Below are 20,380 nucleotides of genomic sequence, written 5' to 3' on the forward strand. Positions count from 1 at the left end.
ACAACACCTTGTCTGCTGTGTGTCCTCCAGGAACATGGATGAACAGCGAGTGGCAGACTACTTTGTGGTGGCGGGGCTGGGCGAGGGAGCACTGCCTCTGGAAGAGATCTCCAATGAAGCAGCCATCAAGCCAGGCAACCGACAGGACCCCATCACGGAAATCGCTGTCATTAACCGCAGTGCAGGGGAAAAGGTCAGTGTTGCTCATGCATGTGCGTGCGTACGCACACACGCAGACACGCAGACACACAGACACACACACACACACACACACATGAATTAAAAAAAAAGAAAAAGACCCAAAGAAACCTGAAACTTTGTCAGTAATGGTAGAGAGAGAGAGAGACAGAGAGAGAGATAGAGTTATCTAAGTCTCCAAACATGAAAATCAGCTGATTTTGGTTTTGCTGTTGAAAAATAAACATGAATGCATAATTCACCGTGTCAGTAATAAGAAAGAGAGAAGAGAGATCAGAGTTATGTAATAATCTTTCAGATATGAATATCTGCTGGTATTGGTTTAGCTGTTAGGAAATAGACGTACGTGCATGCCTACTTACACGTTATGTGCCATACATACAAATGATGTGTTTGCATGCAGTTGCACTCTACCGATTACCACTTATCAAGCTTTTCTGACTCCTATCCTGTCTATTCAAGACTTGGGAACATGAGCTTACATTTGATGGATGGAATGGCAGACACAAGTACAGATTGCGTATCAAAGTCTCTCTCTCATTGTGTCCTTCAATGAACAATAAAAGATAACCTTTGACGTAAAATCATGAACTTTTCTCTCTCGTGTTTGATACTGAAGCAACATGTCTGATATGTTAGGATATGGTTTATTTATTAGTTAGTCTGTCTTTGTAAAGCTGATAAACTTTGCTCAAGGTCACATATAAATTGTGCATTTTATTGATGTGTGTCTGAGATAACCTTCAACATGATGTGTGGGAACTAACCTTGGCGCTGAATCTGACACACTGAGTGACAGTCGGGTTGTCAGATATCTATTTACCCCTTCAGTGACTTTTCTTCCAAAGGTCACTATCTCAGGGGCGTCATGAGAGTTTCCACTGTTTTTTCCTTTTTGTTTTTTTGTTTGTTATTAAGGTTGTGAATTAACAGAAGCAGTCTGTCTTATAATTCTTTGATTGCTTTTTGCAAAAGGAATCCTTTTTCTTTTCTTTTTCTAGGGAAATACACCCTTATCATTACCACCTTCGACATTGTTGCTAATCTTGAGCAGAGGCCATGAAAGAATCAGGCAGAAAGGGAAAAGTATTTTCTAATCACGGCATGCTGTGTCACATCATTGTTACATTCAGGTTATTGATGACAATTATTACAAGTGGACAAAATCACACACACACACACACAGACACACACACACACATATATATATATATATATATATATATATATATATATATATATATATATATATATATATATATATATTTACAAATGAAGACCGGACCATTGACCATTTAAATGACACTGCAGACAACGTTGCATCTCCAAAACCCTTGGCATTTGAAGGGATGTGGCGTTGTTGTGAAGGCAAGAGAGCAAAGATCCAGCAGCAACTTGGTCTTGCAAGAACCTCAGCCAGTGTGTTTTAAAATACTTGGCCACTGAAGAGTGAGTGAAGTTTTCCATCAAGAGGTGTGTGACACGATAGGGAATGATTAAAAAAAACAACAGACCCAACAGGATGTGTTTCCTCTCTCTGCCAAACACCAGAAAAAAGGAGATAAACTGATAAGCTGCAGAGCCTGTTCCTTCAGAGATAGCTGGTGAGACGTTTCTGGAACAGGCATTTTGAGATAAGGTTGTTGGGTTTTTTTTGTTGTTGTTTGTTTGTTTGTTTTGTTTTATTGTTTGTTTTTTGAACAAAACTTAGTAGTCTTAATAGTTAACAAGGAAAGCAAAATGTGGCAAGTTCAGAACAGCTCTTCCAGAACTCAAAGTTTATTAGTTATATTTTGATATAGATGCACATCTTTGCCAGTCTGTGTCATTAACTTTTTTTTCAGATCAGTTTCTGTGGGCTTGAGTTTGTTAATTATCCACATGTTGCTTGAAGAAATAAAATAATATCCACATGTTGCTTGAAGAAATAAAATAATATCCACATGTTGCTTGCAGAAACAAAAACAGCTTATGGCAGCACTTCTTTCTGCCACTTCTAAGTATTTGTGTGTGTGTGTGTGTGTGTGTGTTCTGTGAATGTTGTGCAGGTGTATCAGCAGCATGTGTATGCATGTGGGCATGTACATGTTTATATTTACAAAATATTCTACATGTTTCCATGACAGTATTTTTATGGCTGTGTGTGAGTGCAGATTCCAAAGACGTTCCAGTGTCTAGAGACGACACCGTCTGGTTTCCCAGCCAACCTGAACCATGGTGCCATCCGCTGTCCTGACCTGTTCATCTGCTACAAGAGGGGCCGGGACAAACCCCCCCTCAGAGACATAGGGTGAGGCAGCAAAGACCAGGAATCAATGTGTGTCTGAATGAGAATGTATGCATAGGAGTTTTTGAATGCAGGAGGGAGTTTTGAGTCAGAAGCTGAAGTACCTGTCATGTTCAAATGAAAAATATTGTGATTATTGGATGAAATGTAATGGTATAATTAAGTGTGTGCGTGTGTGCGTGTGTGTGTGTGTGTGTGTTTCCTTTTAGTTGGTGAGTGGAAGAAGAATAGTGCATGTACAAGACAGTATGTAGAAGTAAGAGCTTGCACTGGAACATGACTTTGTTGGAGCTTTCATTCAGATGATTTGTAATGAAGGCGTTGTGTAGACAGGGAGGTTCAGACCTTTGTGCATCATCTCTAAAAACCTGTTAGATGATGTTCAATATTTTAAAGTATATTTCTATAGGCCTGTGTCTAACTGAGAAAGATATGAAACAAAGTCTGTGACAAGAGCTCGAAAGATCATGATCGTTGCAAAATTGATACAGGTCTGTCAACCAATGGATTAACTAGATAAAGATTCTGTGAAGTTGAAACAAATCCACCTGCTGAATGGACAGATAGAAATTCTTCAAAGTAGATAGCAATCCATCTACAAGCCATAGGCAATAGCAGTCCATCTACAAGCCATAGGCGATAGCAGTCCATCTACAAGCCATTAGCTGTTCAGCAGCATACATCACCTTTTAAAAGGGGCAGTGACCTGGAAGCACAGCCTTGATATTTTACTGCTGGCATTTGGTCAAAATGTGTGGTTGTGCACATGAAGGTGAAATGGGGACAGGTTTTTCAGGTCCAGAGTGTGTGTATGTGTGGGTGTTTAGGTGTGTGTGTGTGGATCTTGTGTTGTTGGCTTGATTGTGAAATGTGAAAACATGTACGGGGGGTGGGGGGGGATGAGAAGGAGGAAACAATTTGTGTTATAAAGATGGATCGGAACTGTCCTTGATTAAATCAAAATCACAAATGATACATATGAATGAGTCTCTGTGTGTGTGTGTGAGTGAGAGAATTATAATTGAGGAATATGCAGTAACGCGATACATGTTGGATATCTTTTTACACATGCATCCACACATGCATGCATGGATTTACACACATCCACAGCCACTCAGCCACCCAAACGTTCCTGCCCTCCATCCTCCATGCACATACATACACCTCTGCGCCCCAGACCTCCACATGTTGCACATGTAGTCATCCTGTGTTTATATATTGTATCATCTTTGAGTTACCCATCCAACACCTGGAATACCAGTAAACCTTAGAAGTTAGAGGTTTTTTTGTTTGTGTGTGTGTGTGTGTGTGTGTGTGTGAGACAGGATTCTTTGTGGAGCTGGGCAAACATTAATTATTCCCTTTGTACTTCACTACGTCTGACAGGATTCTGTATGAGGGCAAAGAGCGCGTGATGGAAGGGTGTGAGGTGGTGCACACCACTCCTTTCGGTCGCCCAGCCAATATCAACAACAGCAGCAGCAGTCGCATCTATGTCACCTACCGCCGCGCTGCGGACACTGCGGCCAGCGACACGCTGGTGGTGGTGGACTTGTGCATAATTCTGAGCAATAAGGTCAGCAGACTGGGGCATTAACATTGATAATATAGATCTGTTTTTGTTTTTTTTATATAATACAAGCTGAAGCAAGCTCTAAGTGCTTTACAAATCCAGTACTTAAAATATGGGAAGAAACCGAACAAAACACACACACACAGTGAAATAGATGTGTATAAAAGAATCATAAAAGTCATAAAAACATATTCATTGAAGATATGAAAGCACAGTTTACAAGACCAACAAATATATCCCCTAAATGCAGTAAATTTTACATATCACATATTCACAAATCCTAAGTAGGAATGTGGGTGTACCAGTTAGATGAAAGCCTGGAAAATGGGTATGGCTCCATAGATGGCTGGACGAAATTTGTCAAACAAATAACAGCACACTTGTATATACGAGTGAACGTGGGACTTCCGGAAGGTAGGTTTAGGCCATAGCCCCTTCTGAAGGGAGTTTTGTAGACAGATGCAGCACTAGTAAACACAGACACACACACATGCACTACACACACACACACACACACACACACACACACACGGCCCACACGGAGATGTTCACAAAGCAGTGACTTGCTGTGGTGGTTTGCGTGCAGGGTGAGGACCCCCCTCTGACCTATCACCAGGTTCCAAAGAACCTGAACAAAGGCATGGTAAGTTCCAGCTCCAGGGCTGTTTCTTGCTGACTGTCAACAGTATTCCCTCTGTGTCATGGTGTTCTCAATTGGTTGAGAGATTGATGATGATGCTAAACAATGACATAGGTATCATTGATGATGGTGGTTTAAACTTGTGAATGCTTAGGATTGATGATGATGCTAAACAATGACATGGGTATCCTTGATGATGGTGATTTAAACTTGTGAATGCTTAGGTGATAGATTGTTGAGAGATTGATGATGATGCTAAACAATGACATGGGTATCATTGATGATGGTGATTTAAACTTGTGAATGCTTAGGTGGTAGATTATTTTTCTTTTTACTGTGTGATATGGAAACGTAGGCATGAAGGAGAATCTGTCAGTGTATGATTATACTGAAATGATTGTGGTGTTATGACTGGATATCGTGAAATACTTTGTTAACTCTGGTGGGAGAAAAGTCAACACATTTGATTCTGACACCAGCTAATAATTTGGATTAATATTGTGTTTAATTGCAAGGCTTAGGTTTGGAGTCAGTCATCGGTCATTGATGCATACAAATTGAAAATGACCCAACGATGTGGCAGGCAGTTGGTCACTTGACTTATTGATTTTTCAGCAAGTCCGTCAGACCAAAAGGCCTTTTGTAGGTTTCCCTCACTCTTGCAAAATATCATGACTGCAGTTGCAAACTGGGGAAAAAAAGGAAGAAAAAAATTATGACTGTTGTTCCTTTGTAGTTTGACACCAAGCAGACGAACATTGCAAACCATCAGCAACCTCAAGATGTGCACAGAAAACAAGCTATTGTCGCTTGTATGTCAGTTGTGAACTGATCTGGAACACAGTCTGTGATGCCAGTGTGTGTGCATGTGTGTATGTGTGTGTGTGTGTGTGTGTGTGCGTGTGTGTGCACATATAAGGGCATGCATGCATATGTGACTCAGAGAAAGATAAGATCTCTGAGCTTTTCAGCTCAGTAGGTAAGATAATAACTGATATCCAACTCAAAGCATGTGCATCAACGCTGTGTGCATCCCTCAACACAGGGGTACAAACTCAGTTCAAGTTACACACGCACACATGTGCGCACACACTCTCACACATACACACACACAGAAAAAAAAACCACACACTGCTTATTGTCAGTTAGACACATGAAAAGTGGCAAATCTTAGAAAATCTACTGCACAACTCAACCAGAAAACCATCCATTCAGGTGGGTTTTTTTCACAGGAAACAGGCTGACACAGTGGTCAGCCAGGAAGACACATTTCCCCAGAACACCAACACTGGTGTCCACTCTGTTTTTATCACAGTGTCTGTTTCCTGACATCTGTCATGTATGGTTGAACAGGAAAGATTTCCTGGGCATCACTCAACAACACAACAACAACAGCTGTAGCAAGAACAGCAAACACACACGTGCGCTTGCACACACACATACACACACACACATTTAAACCATTTCATATCTGTATGTATATATACAAAAGAGTGCAATAAACAATGTATGAATGAAAATCCACAGTGTGTTGATGGGGAGGGGGCATGGAGGATGGCCAGCAGAGGAGGAAGAAAGGGGTATGTTTTCCTGACCCATTAATTTTGAAAATGACCAGTGTGATTTGTGGTGAACAGGTGGGATGACCCATTGTGTGCTGAACCAAAGGTGAAGGCTGCATGGTGTCTGTTTCAGGTGGGGTCGGACGTCTACATGTGCTACAAAAAAGCCATGGTGAAGAATGACGTCCTGGCCTACAAACCAAGTTAGTGCTCCGCCTTCCTCATTCTTATGTTGTCAGCACAGTGTCAGGCATGTGCTGTTTGGATAATTGGTCAGATGACCAAGAGACGGGGGGGAAGTAGGGTGAAGGGGAAGGCTGTTCCTCTCTGTGTGTGGTGTTCTTATGGGTGCTGGGGTAGGTATGTCAGCATGTGACGGGTCTGAAGTGGTGATCAGTGAAAAAGTTAGGATTATGTTACCGTGCTTCATTTGTGCTGAAAACAGTGAAGGATAAATGTACTGTGTGTTTTTTTTTCATGTCTCTTTTTATCCTTTTAATTTTTTTTTAGATATGTTTTTAAATGAGAAAGCAGTTTATTACTTTTATTAGGATTTTATCATTCTCCCACCTTTCTTACAAATTACCTGATATAGTTATTCTTTTTTAATTATTTTTTTATGAAGTTGTATTGAAGTAAAAATAAGTCACAGAACATATGCGTTCACTTGCGTACACACACAAACACCCACACACTCACACCCACACACCCACACCCACACACACACACCCACACACACACACACACACACACACCACCCTCTCTCGTTCCCCCTCACAGAAGCCTCAGCTACGAATAATGAGAGGAATACACCAGCTCTGCCTGATGTGGCTTGTAATGAATAATGTATATGTCCTTTGGTCCTAAATATACTGTGATGTAAAATTCACATACATTTTTTTTAAAGCTTTGTTAAAAAAAAAGAAAAAAAGCTCTGTTTGTCCCTTTTGTTCCAGCCATTTTGGGTCGGTACCCAGAGGAGGATTACGTTGACTTCCCTCTTCCGGAGTCGGTGCCCATGTTCTGTCTTCCTATGGGTGCTACAATAGAGTGCTGGTCTGCCAAGGCCATCCACCCTCTGCCGGGGTTCTCCACCTTCATCCTGACTCTGGCTGGAGGAGAAAAGGTCGGGATCACTGGTTGAGAAACTGAAAGACAGTGTTGTAGTATCTCTTGACTTCAACTTCTCTAATGGTCTTTCAACAAAAATGTTGGTTTTGTTGGGGTTTTATTGGTTTTGTTTTGTTTTGTTTTGTTTTGTTTTTCAAGTAGATGTGTATGGTGTGAATGAATGTGTGTGTTAATAAGTGGGGAGGGGCGTAGACGTGGATGTGGATATGTGTTTGGATGTGTGTGTTTGGCTTTTTTTGGTGGGGGTGGGGGCTAGAAGGGGGGTATTTGTTGTAAAAAATCATAGCAGAAGTTTGATCAGAAATTACTGACCCATTCGTTTATTTATATGTTTATTTTGTTGTTGTGGGAGCTGATGAGTGGAGAGAAAACAGGGCAGTCTGAAGAAAGTTACAATATAAATGATAAAGTTGGACAAAGTTGTTACAATATAAATACTTACTAACCTGAACAGAGTTGTTACAATATAAATAATGCTTCCTAACCTAAAGAGAATATTACAATATAATCATAAGTGATGCTTCTTAACCTGAACAGAGTTATTATGATATAAATGATGACCTGAACAAAGTTGTTACATTATAACTGATATTTCCTGACCAGAAAAAAAGTTATTACTATATTTGTGATGCTTCCTAACCTGAACAAAGTTGTTATAATATGAATTATAACCTGTACAAAGTTATTACAAAATAAACAATATTTCCTACTCTGTAAAAGATTGAATAGGAAAGGTGAGATAGAAGGTGAAGTCATACAAAAGAATTGTATCTTTTCTGTAACCATCATGCCTGCCTGTTATATATTCGCATCCAGATTCCTTTGGCTGTGAAAGTGACAGTCTGAAGATTCATGCAGGTTCATGAAAAGAACTAGAAAGAACACAGTCTGTGCAGAGACAAAACTTAACTTGTTGCAGAGACAGAGAGAGCGGCATTTTAATATTGCAGAGCAGCTGACTGAGCACTCACCAAGCTCATATCCAATTCTTACATTGTGATACACACACACACACACTCTTACGCACCAACACTTAGATAGCATGCCAGTATGGCTTCTTGGAGATCCAGGTTATTGACTGAGTTTTTCTTTGATGCCAGGCATACGGTGCTGCCGTATCGTTTTACGAAGAATACCAAGAGAGTCAGCTGACGGACATGCAGATGCGACAGCTGGGCCTGAAGAACAAGCACATCCGCGAGCAGTACAAGATTCAGAAGACGGTGCACGTGCGCAAGGCCATCTGCCTGCTGTCCCACTGGCCCTTCTTCGATGCCTTCAAGAAGTTCCTGTCCCAGCTGTACAAAGTGTCCATCACGGGCCCCCACGCCGTGCCCATTGAACGACACATTTCCCATTTCATGTATGACGTGCCCTACCCATCTCCTCAGCGCCCACGCATCTTGGTGCAGGTAAGTGGGAGGAAGGAGTGTGTTGAGAGTGAAGGGAGAGTTTGCTCATTGACATCGCTCTTTTATTGTCTGTGTAATGTATGTTGCATTTGTATGGAGGGAACACCACTCTTTTATTGTGTGTGTAATGTGAAACACCACTCTTTTATTGTGTGTGTAATGTATGTTGTATTTGTGTGGAGGGAACACCACTCTTTTATGGTGTGTGTAATGTATGTTGTATTTGTGTGGAGGGAACACCACTCTTTTATTGTGTGTGTAATGTGAAACACCATTCTTTTATGGTGTGTGTAATGTGAAACACCACTCTTTTATGGTGTGTGCAATGTACGTTGTATTTGTGTGGAGGAAACACCACTCTTTTATGGTGTATGTAATGTACGTTGTATTTGTGTGGAGGGAACACCAGTCTTTTATGGTGTGTGTAATGTGAAACACAACTCTTTTATGGTTTGTGTAATGTATGTTGCATTTGTGTGGAGGAAACACCACTCTTTTATGGTGTGTGCAATGTACGTTGTATTTGTGTGGAGGGAACACCAGTCTTTTATGGTGTGTGTAATGTATGTTGCATTTGTGTGGAGGGAACACCGCTCTTTTATGGTGTGTGTAATGTATGTTGTATTTGTGTGGAGGGAACACCGCTCTTTTATGGTGTGTGTAATGTATGTTGTATTTGTGTGGAGGGAACACCGCTCTTTTATGGTGTGTGTAATGTATGTTGTATTTGTGTGGAGGAAACACTGCTCTTTTATGGTGTGTGTAATGTATGTTGTATTTGTGTGGAGGGAACACCACTCTTTTATGGTTTGTGTAATGTATGTTGCATTTGTGTGGAGGAAACACCACTCTTTTATGGTATGTTTTAAAAGTTTGTATTTGCGTGGAATGCATGAATGAGGGAAGAGTTCGTTTTGGAGACCACTAATCAATGGTGTTTGTTCAAAAGTTGTGTTTGTGTAATGTAATGAAATTCCTGGCCTTGCCTTGGCACAAGTGAAATTTGAAAAGGTACAGTGAATGAGGGAAAAGCTTTAGAGGGGAGAAAGATTTGTGGAGTTTATTTAGATTAAGTTTGTTTTGTTAAAGTGCTGTTAGAGAGAAGGGAGAGAGCACTTAACTCACATCTTTTGCAACATGTTATGTTTATATCTATTATTTTCTTCTTTTTTTTTTAATGAGTGTTGTTGTGAATGAGGTAAGGATGTTTGTTGTGAAGAACACATGATTGTGTATTATGACTGTAGAATGAAAAAGTGTTTGACTTACTTAAAAAAAAAAGAAAAAAAGAAAAGTTTATTATGAATCGAGCAGGGAATCCAGTTACGCTTTCAGAGTAGGCTAGAGCCGAATGTTGCATCGAATGCATGAATGAAAAGGAGAAAATAAGGTTTTCTGTTAACCAAGTTGGCATCTTTTCTGCAAGTGAAATTGATTCTGATAGTTTGATTTTGTTGCAACACTGGCAGAAATGGAGGTAATTGGCCTGCATTCAGTGTTGAGATCTGTGCCACGTTGATGATATTGAGGGTTTTGTTTTGGCACAGTACTGGCAGAAAGAGAGGTAAGATGTGCCTGTATTCATTGTTGAGATCTGTGCCATGTTGATGATATTGATAGTTTTGTTTTGGCACAGTACTGGCAGAAAGAGAGTTAAGATGTGCCTGCATTCAGTGTTGAGATCTGTGCCACGTTGATGATATTGATAGTTTTGTTTTGGCACAGTACTGGCAGAAAGAGAGTTCAGATGTGCCTGCATTCAGTGTTGAGATCTGTGCCACGTTGATGATATTGATAGTTTTGTTTTGGCACAGTACTGGCAGAAAGAGAGTTCAGATGTGTCTGTATTCATTGTTGAGATCTGTGCCACGTTGATGATATTGATAGTTTTGTTTTGGCACAGTACTGGCAGAAAGAGAGGTAAGATGTGTCTGCATTCAGCGTTGAGATCTGTGCCACGTTGATGATATTGATAGTTTTGTTTTGGCACAGTACTGGCAGAAAGAGAGTTAAGATGTGCCTGTATTCATTGTTGAGATCTGTGCCATGTTGATGATATTGATAGTTTTGTTTTGGCACAGTACTGGCAGAAAGAGAGGTAAGATGTGTCTGCATTCAGCGTAGTGACTGTTGCCCTGTTACAGCTGGCTCAAGACTCCCTGTCACTGTGCATGCCAGAGGATTCTCCACTGCCACACAGGTCAGTGACCAGGGACAGGGCAGGCTCTGGGCTTTCTGGTCTGTGTCTAGGGTGTGTCTGTGTGTGTGTGTGTTTGTGCGCATGCGTGCACTTGTGCATGTGTATGTATGTGTGCACTTGCGAGTGTGTGTGTGTGTGTGTGCACTTGCAAGTGTGTATGTGTGTGTCTCCACTCACTTGCAAGTGTGAATATGTGTAGTTGCAAGTGTGTGTGTGTGTGTGTGTGTGTGTGTTAGTGTTAGTGTTAAAGTGAAGTTCTGACCAGATTCATTGATTTAAACAGAGGCACCAAACTGCCTGTGAGTGATTGATTAAAGTGTCATTAATTGAGCAAACTGCATGCTAAACATGGTCTCTCTCTCTTAAAAAAAGAAAATGTTTTAAATTCTTTTTTTTTTTATTGCACAGTTGCATTATATGGGATTTTTGCTGTTCTGTGTGTATACTGACTGGATGTGACACTACTGAGTGCGTTGGGAGCTATGTCAGTGTTTATGCTGACTGTATGTTAGTTGATGATACTGTTCAGTGTGTTGGAGCTATGTCAGTGTTTATGCTGACTGTATGTTAGTTGATGATACTGTTCAGTGCGTTGGGAGCTATGTCAGTGTTTATGTTGACTGTATGTTAGTTGATGATACTGTTCAGTGTGTTGGGAGTTATGTTGGTGTTTATGCTGACTGTATGTTAGTTGATGATACTGTTCAGTGCGTTGGGAGCTATGTCAGTGTTTCTGCTGACTGTATGTTAGTTTATGATACTGTTCAGTGTGTTGGAGCTATGTCAGTGTTTCTGCTGACTGTATGTTAGTTGATGATACTGTTCAGTGCGTTGGGAGCTATGTCAGTGTTTATGTTGACTGTATGTTAGTTGATGATACTGTTCAGTGTGTTGGGAGCTATGTCAGTGTTTATGCTGACTGTATGTTAGTTGATGATACTGTTCAGTGTGTTGGGAGTTATGTTGGTGTTTATTCTGACTGTATGTTTGTACATGACACAGCTGAGTGTGTTGGGAGCTGTGTTGGTGTTTATTCTGACTGTATGTTTGTACATGACACAGCTGAGTGTGTTGGGAGCTGTGTTGGTGTTTATTCTGACTGTATGTTTGTACATGACACAGCTGAGTGTGTTGGGAGCTGTGTTGGTGTTTATTCTGACTGTATGTTTGTACACAACATCACTGACTGTGTTGGGAGCTGTGTAGGTGTTTATTCTGACTGTATGTTTGTACATGACACAGCTGAGTGTGTTGGGAGCTGTGTTGGTGTTTATTCTGACTGTATGTTTGTACACAACATCACTGACTGTGTTGGGAGCTGTGTTGGTGTTTATTCTGACTATGTTTGTACATGACACAGCTGAGTGTGTTGGGAGCTGTGTTGGTGTTTATTCTGACTGTATGTTTGTACATGACACAGCTGCGTGTGTTGGGAGCTGTGTTGGTGTTTATTCTGACTGTATGTTTGTACACAACATCACTGACTGTGTTGGGAGCTGTGTAGGTGTTTATTCTGACTGTATGTTTGTACATGACACGGCTGAGTGTGTTGGGAGCTGTGTTGGTGTTTATTCTGACTGTATGTTTGTACATGACACAGCTGCATGTGTTGGGAGCTGTGTTGGTGTTTATTCTGACTGTATGTTTGTACATGACACAGCTGCATGTGTTGGGAGCTGTGTTGGTGTTTATTCTGACTGTATGTTTGTACATGACACAGCTGCATGTGTTGAGAGCTGTGTTGGTGTTTATTCTGACTGTATGTTTGTACATGACACAGCTGTGTGTGTTGAGAGCTGTGTTGGTGTTTATTCTGACTGTATGTTTGTACATGACACAGCTGAGTGTGTTGGGAGCTGTGTTGGTGTTTATTCTGACTGTATGTTTGTACATGACACAGCTGTGTGTGTTGAGAGCTGTGTTGGTGTTTATTCTGACTGTATGTTTGTACACAACATCACTGAGTGTGTTGGGAGCTGTGTTTGTGTTTATTCTGACTGTATGTTTGTACACAACATCACTGAGTGTGTTGGGAGCTGTGTTGGTGTTTATTCTGACTGTATGTTTGTACACAACATCACTGAGTGTGTTGGGAGCTGTGTTTGTGTTTATTCTGACTGTATGTTTGTACATGACACAGCTGCATGTGTTGGGAGCTGTGTTGGTGTTTATTCTGACTGTATGTTTGTACACAACATCACTGACTGTGTTGGGAGCTGTGTAGGTGTTTATTCTGACTGTATGTTTGTACATGACACGGCTGAGTGTGTTGGGAGCTGTGTTGGTGTTTATTCTGACTGTATGTTTGTACACAACATCACTGACTGTGTTGGGAGCTGTGTTGGTGTTTATTCTGACTGTATGTTTGTACATGACACGGCTGCATGCACTGAGACCCATGTCAATGTGTGTGCTGTTTGCTGACCACAGCGGGGCCTCCTTTATCACACTGCTGCGTAACCTGGGCCCCGAGCTGTGCATGAACCTGTTGATGTACACCTTGCTGGAGAACAAGATCCTCCTCCACTCCCTGAGGCCCACTGTTCTCACCGAAGTGGCTGAGGCTGTCACTTCTGTCAGTCAATACACAGCTTGTTTGGGGTTTTTTTTGGGTGTTTTAAAAAAAAAAAATATTGATAGCAAATTTGTTTTTATTTGTTGTATTACTAATTAAGCTGCTGTAATTATGTTTCTCTGTGGGACTTGTGTTTTAAAGAAAATTGCTTTTTTTGTTGTTGTATTTTTAAGGTGATGTAATCAAGTTTAATAATTGTTATGTGAAGACTGTATATTGATCTCTGGATGGTAGTTAGTGGTATTATCCACAGCTGAAGCTGGCTTTTTCTTATGTGTTGTTATTGTCTAAGGGTTTGTAATCATCTTTAAAACAGAGATTCAGTCAGTAGATTGTATTGTGTTTTTTTTTATTTTTAAAATTTTTTTATAATGTAATGAATTATTTATTGTTACTGTCAGAAACCAATTACCACTTTTGTTCATTTGTTTCAAACTGAATTATTTATTGTTGCTGTCAGAAACCAATTACCACTTTTGTTCATTTGTTTCAAACTGAATTATTTATTGTTGCTGTCAGAAACCAATTACCACTTTTGTTCATTTGTTTCAAACTGAATTATTTATTGTTATTGTCAGAAACCAATTATCACTTTTGTTCATTTGTTTCAAACTGAATTTTTGGTGTCATATACTGTACCATGTCAAACTGATGCAAACTAGGCCTATTGGTTTGCTCTGCTTGGCCAAATTTCGCGCGGCTAACAGTGAAAAGATGGGCCCACCGCTCTCAGCCAATCAAACGCCTCTAAAAACTATAAGCGCTTAATCATTCCTTTGGCCAAGGCTCTCCACGCCATCTTGTCAGGTTTACGCTCTGTCTCGTCTTACGCTTTTTTCGGCTGTTCAGCGTATCCTTTTGGCCTTATTTTGTTGCATGCGGCTTGTGTTTATTGTATTCTTACATTCTGTGTACTCGATTCGACTCGGCACCCTCGATTCGTTCGATTTTTTCTGCCTCTAAGTCGATCCTGTCTTTCCTTTCTCTGTTGGGGGTCGGATTTTCGCTGGGTGCCTAAGCGCGGGTTCCATGCCTCGTGTGCCATACCACGAAGGCAGGGAATCATGATGCTGGGATTGAGACTCGGTAAGAGACTCTCCCAGGCCCGGAGCTCATGATTCCTCCCGATACGGACCGCGGCGATGCGTCGTTAGACGCTGATCGCGGAGGCGACGTTCGTACCAGTAAAACGGTCATGAAGGGGACCGGGGGGAAAGAGGTACGAGCGTCGCCTCCCGAGGTGTCCCAGCGCGAGGCAGGGAGAGGGGGGAATGGCAAGTCATCTCCGTGCTGTGGGGACTCGCAGCTAGGCGCGGACTCCCGAGGGGAGGCCGCGCCCGGCCATTACCCGGGTCCCCACTCGGAGACGGCCCTCACGTGCCCCATTGTTGTTCCCCCTCCTCCCTTCTCTGTCGACCCCCCTCCCCCACCTCCTTTTGGGGGGGGAGAAAAATTTGGTTCCGGGGGGGGATCTCTACTTTGCCCACCCCGGGCCAAGCCACCCCAGTCTCCCCACGGGAGGGGATTCGGGGCGCGTGGCAACCTGCTCTGCAGGTCTTCCCGCTATCCGGCCGGTCTCCCCTGCTGGGGGAGGCCCGTGCGTGTCAGGCGGTTCCGGGCAGTCAGCCCGCTCGTCTTCGGGCGGGACTGACACCCAAGTCGGACCTGACCTCCCTCCGACTTGGCCAGGTTGTTCCCTTCATGGAGGTCAATGCACCAGTGACCCTTGGGGTTTGGGTCACAGTATGGCTGGTGCCCACGGGTAGTTACCCCCATTCTACCCGTACTGGGGCGCATCTAGGATGCACACTGGGTTGCCGGGAGCACCAAGGGCCAGCCCCTTGTCCGCTCCCCACCGGACCCAACCCAGCACATCTCACAGGGTGACACACACAGCCCCGACAAGTGGGATCGACTTCTTGTCGGTCAGGTCGAGTTCCTCGACCAATATTGCCACTCTGTCCACAAATCGGGCCTCTGTCAACCCACAGGTGACCACCACGGTCACAACGGCCTCCTTGTCAGGACCGACGGCTGCTCAGGGGCCCTACTCGGCCCGGCGGAGCCGGCAGTCCCCACCTGCCCAGCCCTCGGTCCTACAGTGAGATGAGTGGGTGTTTGTCCCCACACAGCACTCGTGGGTCACTCTTGCATCCAGGGACGCCCTCTCTGAAAAGGTGTGGCACCCACCATCCCAAGCATGGTTGGACCTACGGTCCACACGCTCCCCACCCGCTTCAGGTGTCAAGGACATAACAGTGGCGGCCATGGTCCCGGCTCGGGATCGTCCCAGCTCATCCCGATGGGCTGACCACAGCTCACAGGACGCCCCAGTGGGTACATCCACTTGGGATGGCACCCAGCAGGGGATGGACTGCGAACAAGAGTGGGAGCCCCAGTCTTCGGATGAGGACGAACAAGCAGATGAGCACTCTTCGCCCACATCCCAGGGGGGACAGATTGAGCCCGTGCCTCCCTAGGGACCAGCCTGAACCAAACCCGGACTTTGCCGAGCTTGAACTGACCCTCCCCAATAGGGCCACGTAGGCCGAAGCAGTCCCTCAGGCTACTTTGTTACCTTTGACCCTCCTTATGCCATGTGACTCTAACTCCAGAACCACAAGGCAACTCAGAGTGCCAGAAATGGTGCAGGTATGGCTTATTAAGTCAGCCCGCACTGTCAGGGGTGCTGCTTCCATCCCTCCTCTAGGCAGGGAGTCCCTCTCTGCCCCGGGCGCCTTTTCCCCGGGAAAGTTTCTTAAAGATTCCTACAAGGGAGGGTTGGGGTCCTGGTACACGCAGGACCACCCTGCCTACAGCGGAGCAGAGCCCTCCGCACAGGACAGGATGTTGGTCTCACAGCGCACCACCTTCCCCACTTCAGCTAACCTATCCTTTAAAACGTTAGCAGAGTGGGACAAATTGGCCCGCCGCTGCCCCCTCGAGGTTTCCACGGCGTACACCTTCGACACGTTCCTTCACAGGGCCAATGACCTGTGCGAACAGTGTCCAGTTAATCAGGACAAGGGGTCTCCTTCCTCTGTCCCGCCGGGCCTCTTCACCGACCAGAGGTTACACGCTTTTGGCAATAGGGTAGCATCTGGTCTCACGGCAGCTGCAGACACAGCTACCAGCCTTCACTTCAATACTGTGCTAGCGCGGCGTGATGCCATTTTCAGCCTCTCTAACATTCCTGTGGAGGAGAGGGCTGCCCTGCGGTCCATCCCAGCACAGCAGCACTCCCTCTTCGGCCAGTTCCCGCTCCATTTTGTCAGCCACAGGGCAGAGACAAACAGGGAGGTGGCCTCATATTTGGCCCACACCTCTCATGGGCTCCAGGGTTCTATGCCATTGAAGAGACTGGCCACCAGGGCCCCTCCATATACCACGCCGCCTGTCAAGGCAGCGTGTGCCGAATCAGTGGCAGAGGAATAAACCACCTTAGGTCTGTCCAAGCCGACCGGCCATGCCCAAGGCCAGAAGGCAGCACCCCCAATGACTGGGCCCCGATTCAGCACCGCCAGTCGTTCAGCCCCTCCAAGTAGGAAACTTGTCCCGGCATGCACATCAGTGGTGTGCTCTGGGACTCAACGACGGGATTATGTCGGTGCTAGAGTCGGGGTACATGCTGTCTTGGGTGGAGGATCTCCCCCCTCTAAAGATCCACTCTTCCTCCTTAGGTGCCCAGCTCAACGGAGCAGGAGAACGTCCTAGAAAAAGAGATATCGCACCCACTCCTCATGGGGCTATATCTCAACTCTCGGACCCGGGCCCCGGTTTTTACGGCTGGTTGTTGGTGATTCCAAAGGTCTCGGGAGGGTGGAGACCAGTTTTGGACTTGTCCCCCCTCAACAAATTCCTCCCCAAAATCAAACTCAAGATGGACACACAGGCACAGATTCGGGAGACCATCCAACAAGGTGATTGGCCTACCTCTATCGATCTGGAAGATGCTTATTTTCATATACTCATCCATTCGGCATCCCGTCGGTACCTGAGGTTCGTGTGGAGGGACAAGGGGATCCAGTTCCCGGCCCTCCCATTTGGTCTGTCCCTTGCCCCTTTCCTGTCTACCAAGGTGGTGCGGGAATTGGTGTCCATCGTCCGCTCGGAATCCATTTGTCTCTGTGTGTACCTGGACGACTTGCTTATCCTGGCCCAGTCGCAGGCCCGGTGCCTGAGTCATACGGCCAGACTTCTAGACCTTTGCTCCCAACTGGGCTTCCTCATGGACCAGCAGATATGCGATCTGTCCCCATGTCAGTCCTTCGACTTCTTAGGGATGAGATTCGACATGCGGTCTATGATAGTCTCTCTGGCGCCAGATCACTGGTACCGTCTGGCAGGCCTCCTCAGCCACTGGCGCCACTCCTCCCAAGATACAGCGCAGACACTTTCTTCCCTCTTGGTCATGATGGAGTCCACGGCACCTCTCATTCCCCTGGACAGGGTTCTCAAGCGCCCTCTCCAGAGGGTACTGAGGTTACGCCAGTCCCAGAGCACTCAGCCATGGGATACCCAGATATGTCTGGGCGAGTGGTTCCTCGAGGTGACATCAGAGTGGTTAATCACCCCCTTTGGACACAGGGGGTGCCCTTAACCCCACCTACTCTTCAGGTGGCACTCTTCACAGACGCCTCCTCCCTGGGCTGGGGAGCCCACATGGACTCACTCTATGCAGCAGGGACTTGGTCCCCGGAGGAGCGCCTATGCCACATCAATGTTCTGGAACTGGAGGCAGTTCGCAGGACTCTCCTGCACTTCATGGGGGAGGCCACTGGCAAGACCATCCGCTTGTTCACGGACAAGACGACGGTCGCATGTTATGTGAACAAATGGGGGGAGCGCACTCGGCAGACCTCTCAATGCGGACTGAGGCTCTCCTCCGTTTGGTGCCACAGCAAGGGCATTGCACTTTCAGCGAGACACTGAGCAGGAAAAACCAACTTCTTGGCAGATGCTCTTAGCAGGCCCAAGAGTGTCATGCGCACAGAGTGCACCCTGGACAAGGACAGCCTTCAGGGGGTGTGGGAACAGTGGTTTCGGCCGATGGTGGACCTTGTTCAACAAGAGACTTCCCACTTCCGTGTCTTCGGTTGCCGACCCAGAAGCGTGGGCAGTGGATGCTCTCTCTCTAGATTGGAGCAGTCTGATTGCCTCCGCGTTTCCTCCCTTTCCAATTCTGTCCAAGGTGATACGGAAAGACAGATTGGAACACCCGCAGCCGATCCTCATTGCGCCGAAATGGCCAGCCCAGACCTGGTTTCCGGACCTTCAGTCCCTGACACATGTTCCCACCCCTGGAACTTGAAACCAAATCTCATCTGCTGAGGCAGCCTCACTCGGGCACTCCGCATTCCAATCCTCAACTGCTCCACCAGCACGCATGGCTGCTGTGCGGTCGGAACTGTCAGCATCACCATTGAAGTCCTCGACCCCTCGGTCGGCCTCTGTGTCGGCTGTGCTGACCCAGGGGTCTGCCTCCTCTGACCTCCTCTCCATAGTCACCAGAGCAAGGAGGCAGGGAATGGAGACTTTGTATGACTTTCGCTGGAAGATATGGTTGCGGTGGTGTACAGCTCAGGGCATTACCCCTACGAACCTTACGAGCATGCAGCTGGCCAACTTTCTGGCTCTCTGCTCCTCGGTTCATCCTGTCTGCTAGTTCTGTGCGAGGGTACAGGTCTGCCTTCTGTACCACAATGCAAACAGCTAGGTGGTTCCGCCTTTGAAGTGGATTGCCTGCTCAGAGAGGTGGCTAGGGGTGCCCCTCTGAAGGAAGCTAGAGACCCCAGAAGAGTGCCCCTCTGGGACTTGTTCCTGGTGCTGGATTTCATTCGAAAACAGCCCTTCCTACCATTGGGGACTATTCCTGTTGACATCCTCACCCTCAAGACCACTTTCCTTCTGTGGCTGGCCACAGGCAGTCGTAGAAGTGAGCTGCACGGGCTTAGTGAAATGCCACAAGATCTGGCCTTCCACAGAGATGGTTCCATCACTATTCGTTTCCTTCCAGAGTTTCTGGCTAAGAACCAAGACCCTGAGGTTCCTTCCCCCTCTCCGAGGGTCAGACCTTTGTCTGATATTCTTGCCCAAGATGATGAGGATAGGCACCTGTCCTGTTCGGTGTCTCAAATATTATTGGGATAGGTCTCGCCATAGGCGTTCCTCTCAGAGGGGTCTGCTCATCTCCCTCAATGAGAATTACAAGAAAGACATCGCTGCAGGCACCATTTCCCGCCAGGTTTCCCAAGTCATTCGTAGAGCCTACTCTCATGCACACAGGGATATCAGCTGTCTTCATCCCAGGGCACACGAAGTGCGGGCCATAGCTACTTCGGCTGCCTTCCAGCACTCAGTGCCAACGCAGCATGTCTTGGAGGCAGCCTTCTGGCCGTCTGAGAATCCCTTCATCAACTTCTACCTCAGGAATTTCCGTATGACCAGGGCTGACGGTTCCAAGGGGATTTCCTTTGTCGCGGCTAACACTGCCGTCTCAGTTACAAGGGCTCCCCATATGAACCAGTAGGCGTTGCCCGCCTCCATTTGCTTTAAATTCTGCATCAGTTTGACATGGTACAGTATATGACACCAAAAGGAGGAGTTTGTATTATACTCCATGTTTGGTGTTAAATATACTTACCATGTCAAACTCGAATGCCCGCCCGTCCGTCCCCGCGTCTCCGCCGTGGTTCTCATGGGGCATTTTTGTTCATGGCCACGGAATGATTAAGCGCTTATAGTTTTTAGAGGCGTTTGATTGGCTGAGAGCGGTGGGCCCATCTTTTCACTGTTAGCCGCG

General features: G+C 45.4%; 1 protein-coding gene across 6 annotated transcripts in view; it reads left to right on the plus strand.

The window, feature by feature from the left end:
- LOC143281856 (DENN domain-containing protein 4C-like) overlaps positions 1 to 20,380 on the plus strand; it is a 103,785-nt gene that overhangs the window by 38,884 nt on the left and 44,521 nt on the right. For all 6 annotated transcript variants that reach the window (XM_076587102.1, XM_076587107.1, XM_076587106.1 and 3 more), the window contains 9 exons: positions 31 to 193; positions 2,352 to 2,488; positions 3,872 to 4,061; positions 4,645 to 4,701; positions 6,394 to 6,463; positions 7,217 to 7,386; positions 8,492 to 8,803; positions 10,948 to 11,003; positions 13,434 to 13,578. In XM_076587102.1, coding sequence (XP_076443217.1) covers positions 35 to 193; positions 2,352 to 2,488; positions 3,872 to 4,061; positions 4,645 to 4,701; positions 6,394 to 6,463; positions 7,217 to 7,386; positions 8,492 to 8,803; positions 10,948 to 11,003; positions 13,434 to 13,578 — 1,296 coding nt within the window. In that variant the 5' untranslated portion in view covers positions 31 to 34. The remainder of the gene's footprint in view (positions 1 to 30; positions 194 to 2,351; positions 2,489 to 3,871; positions 4,062 to 4,644; positions 4,702 to 6,393; positions 6,464 to 7,216; positions 7,387 to 8,491; positions 8,804 to 10,947; positions 11,004 to 13,433; positions 13,579 to 20,380) is intronic.

Source organism: Babylonia areolata, chromosome 5, assembly GCF_041734735.1.
Source record: "Babylonia areolata isolate BAREFJ2019XMU chromosome 5, ASM4173473v1, whole genome shotgun sequence".
Classification (NCBI taxonomy): domain Eukaryota; kingdom Metazoa; phylum Mollusca; class Gastropoda; order Neogastropoda; family Buccinidae; genus Babylonia; species Babylonia areolata.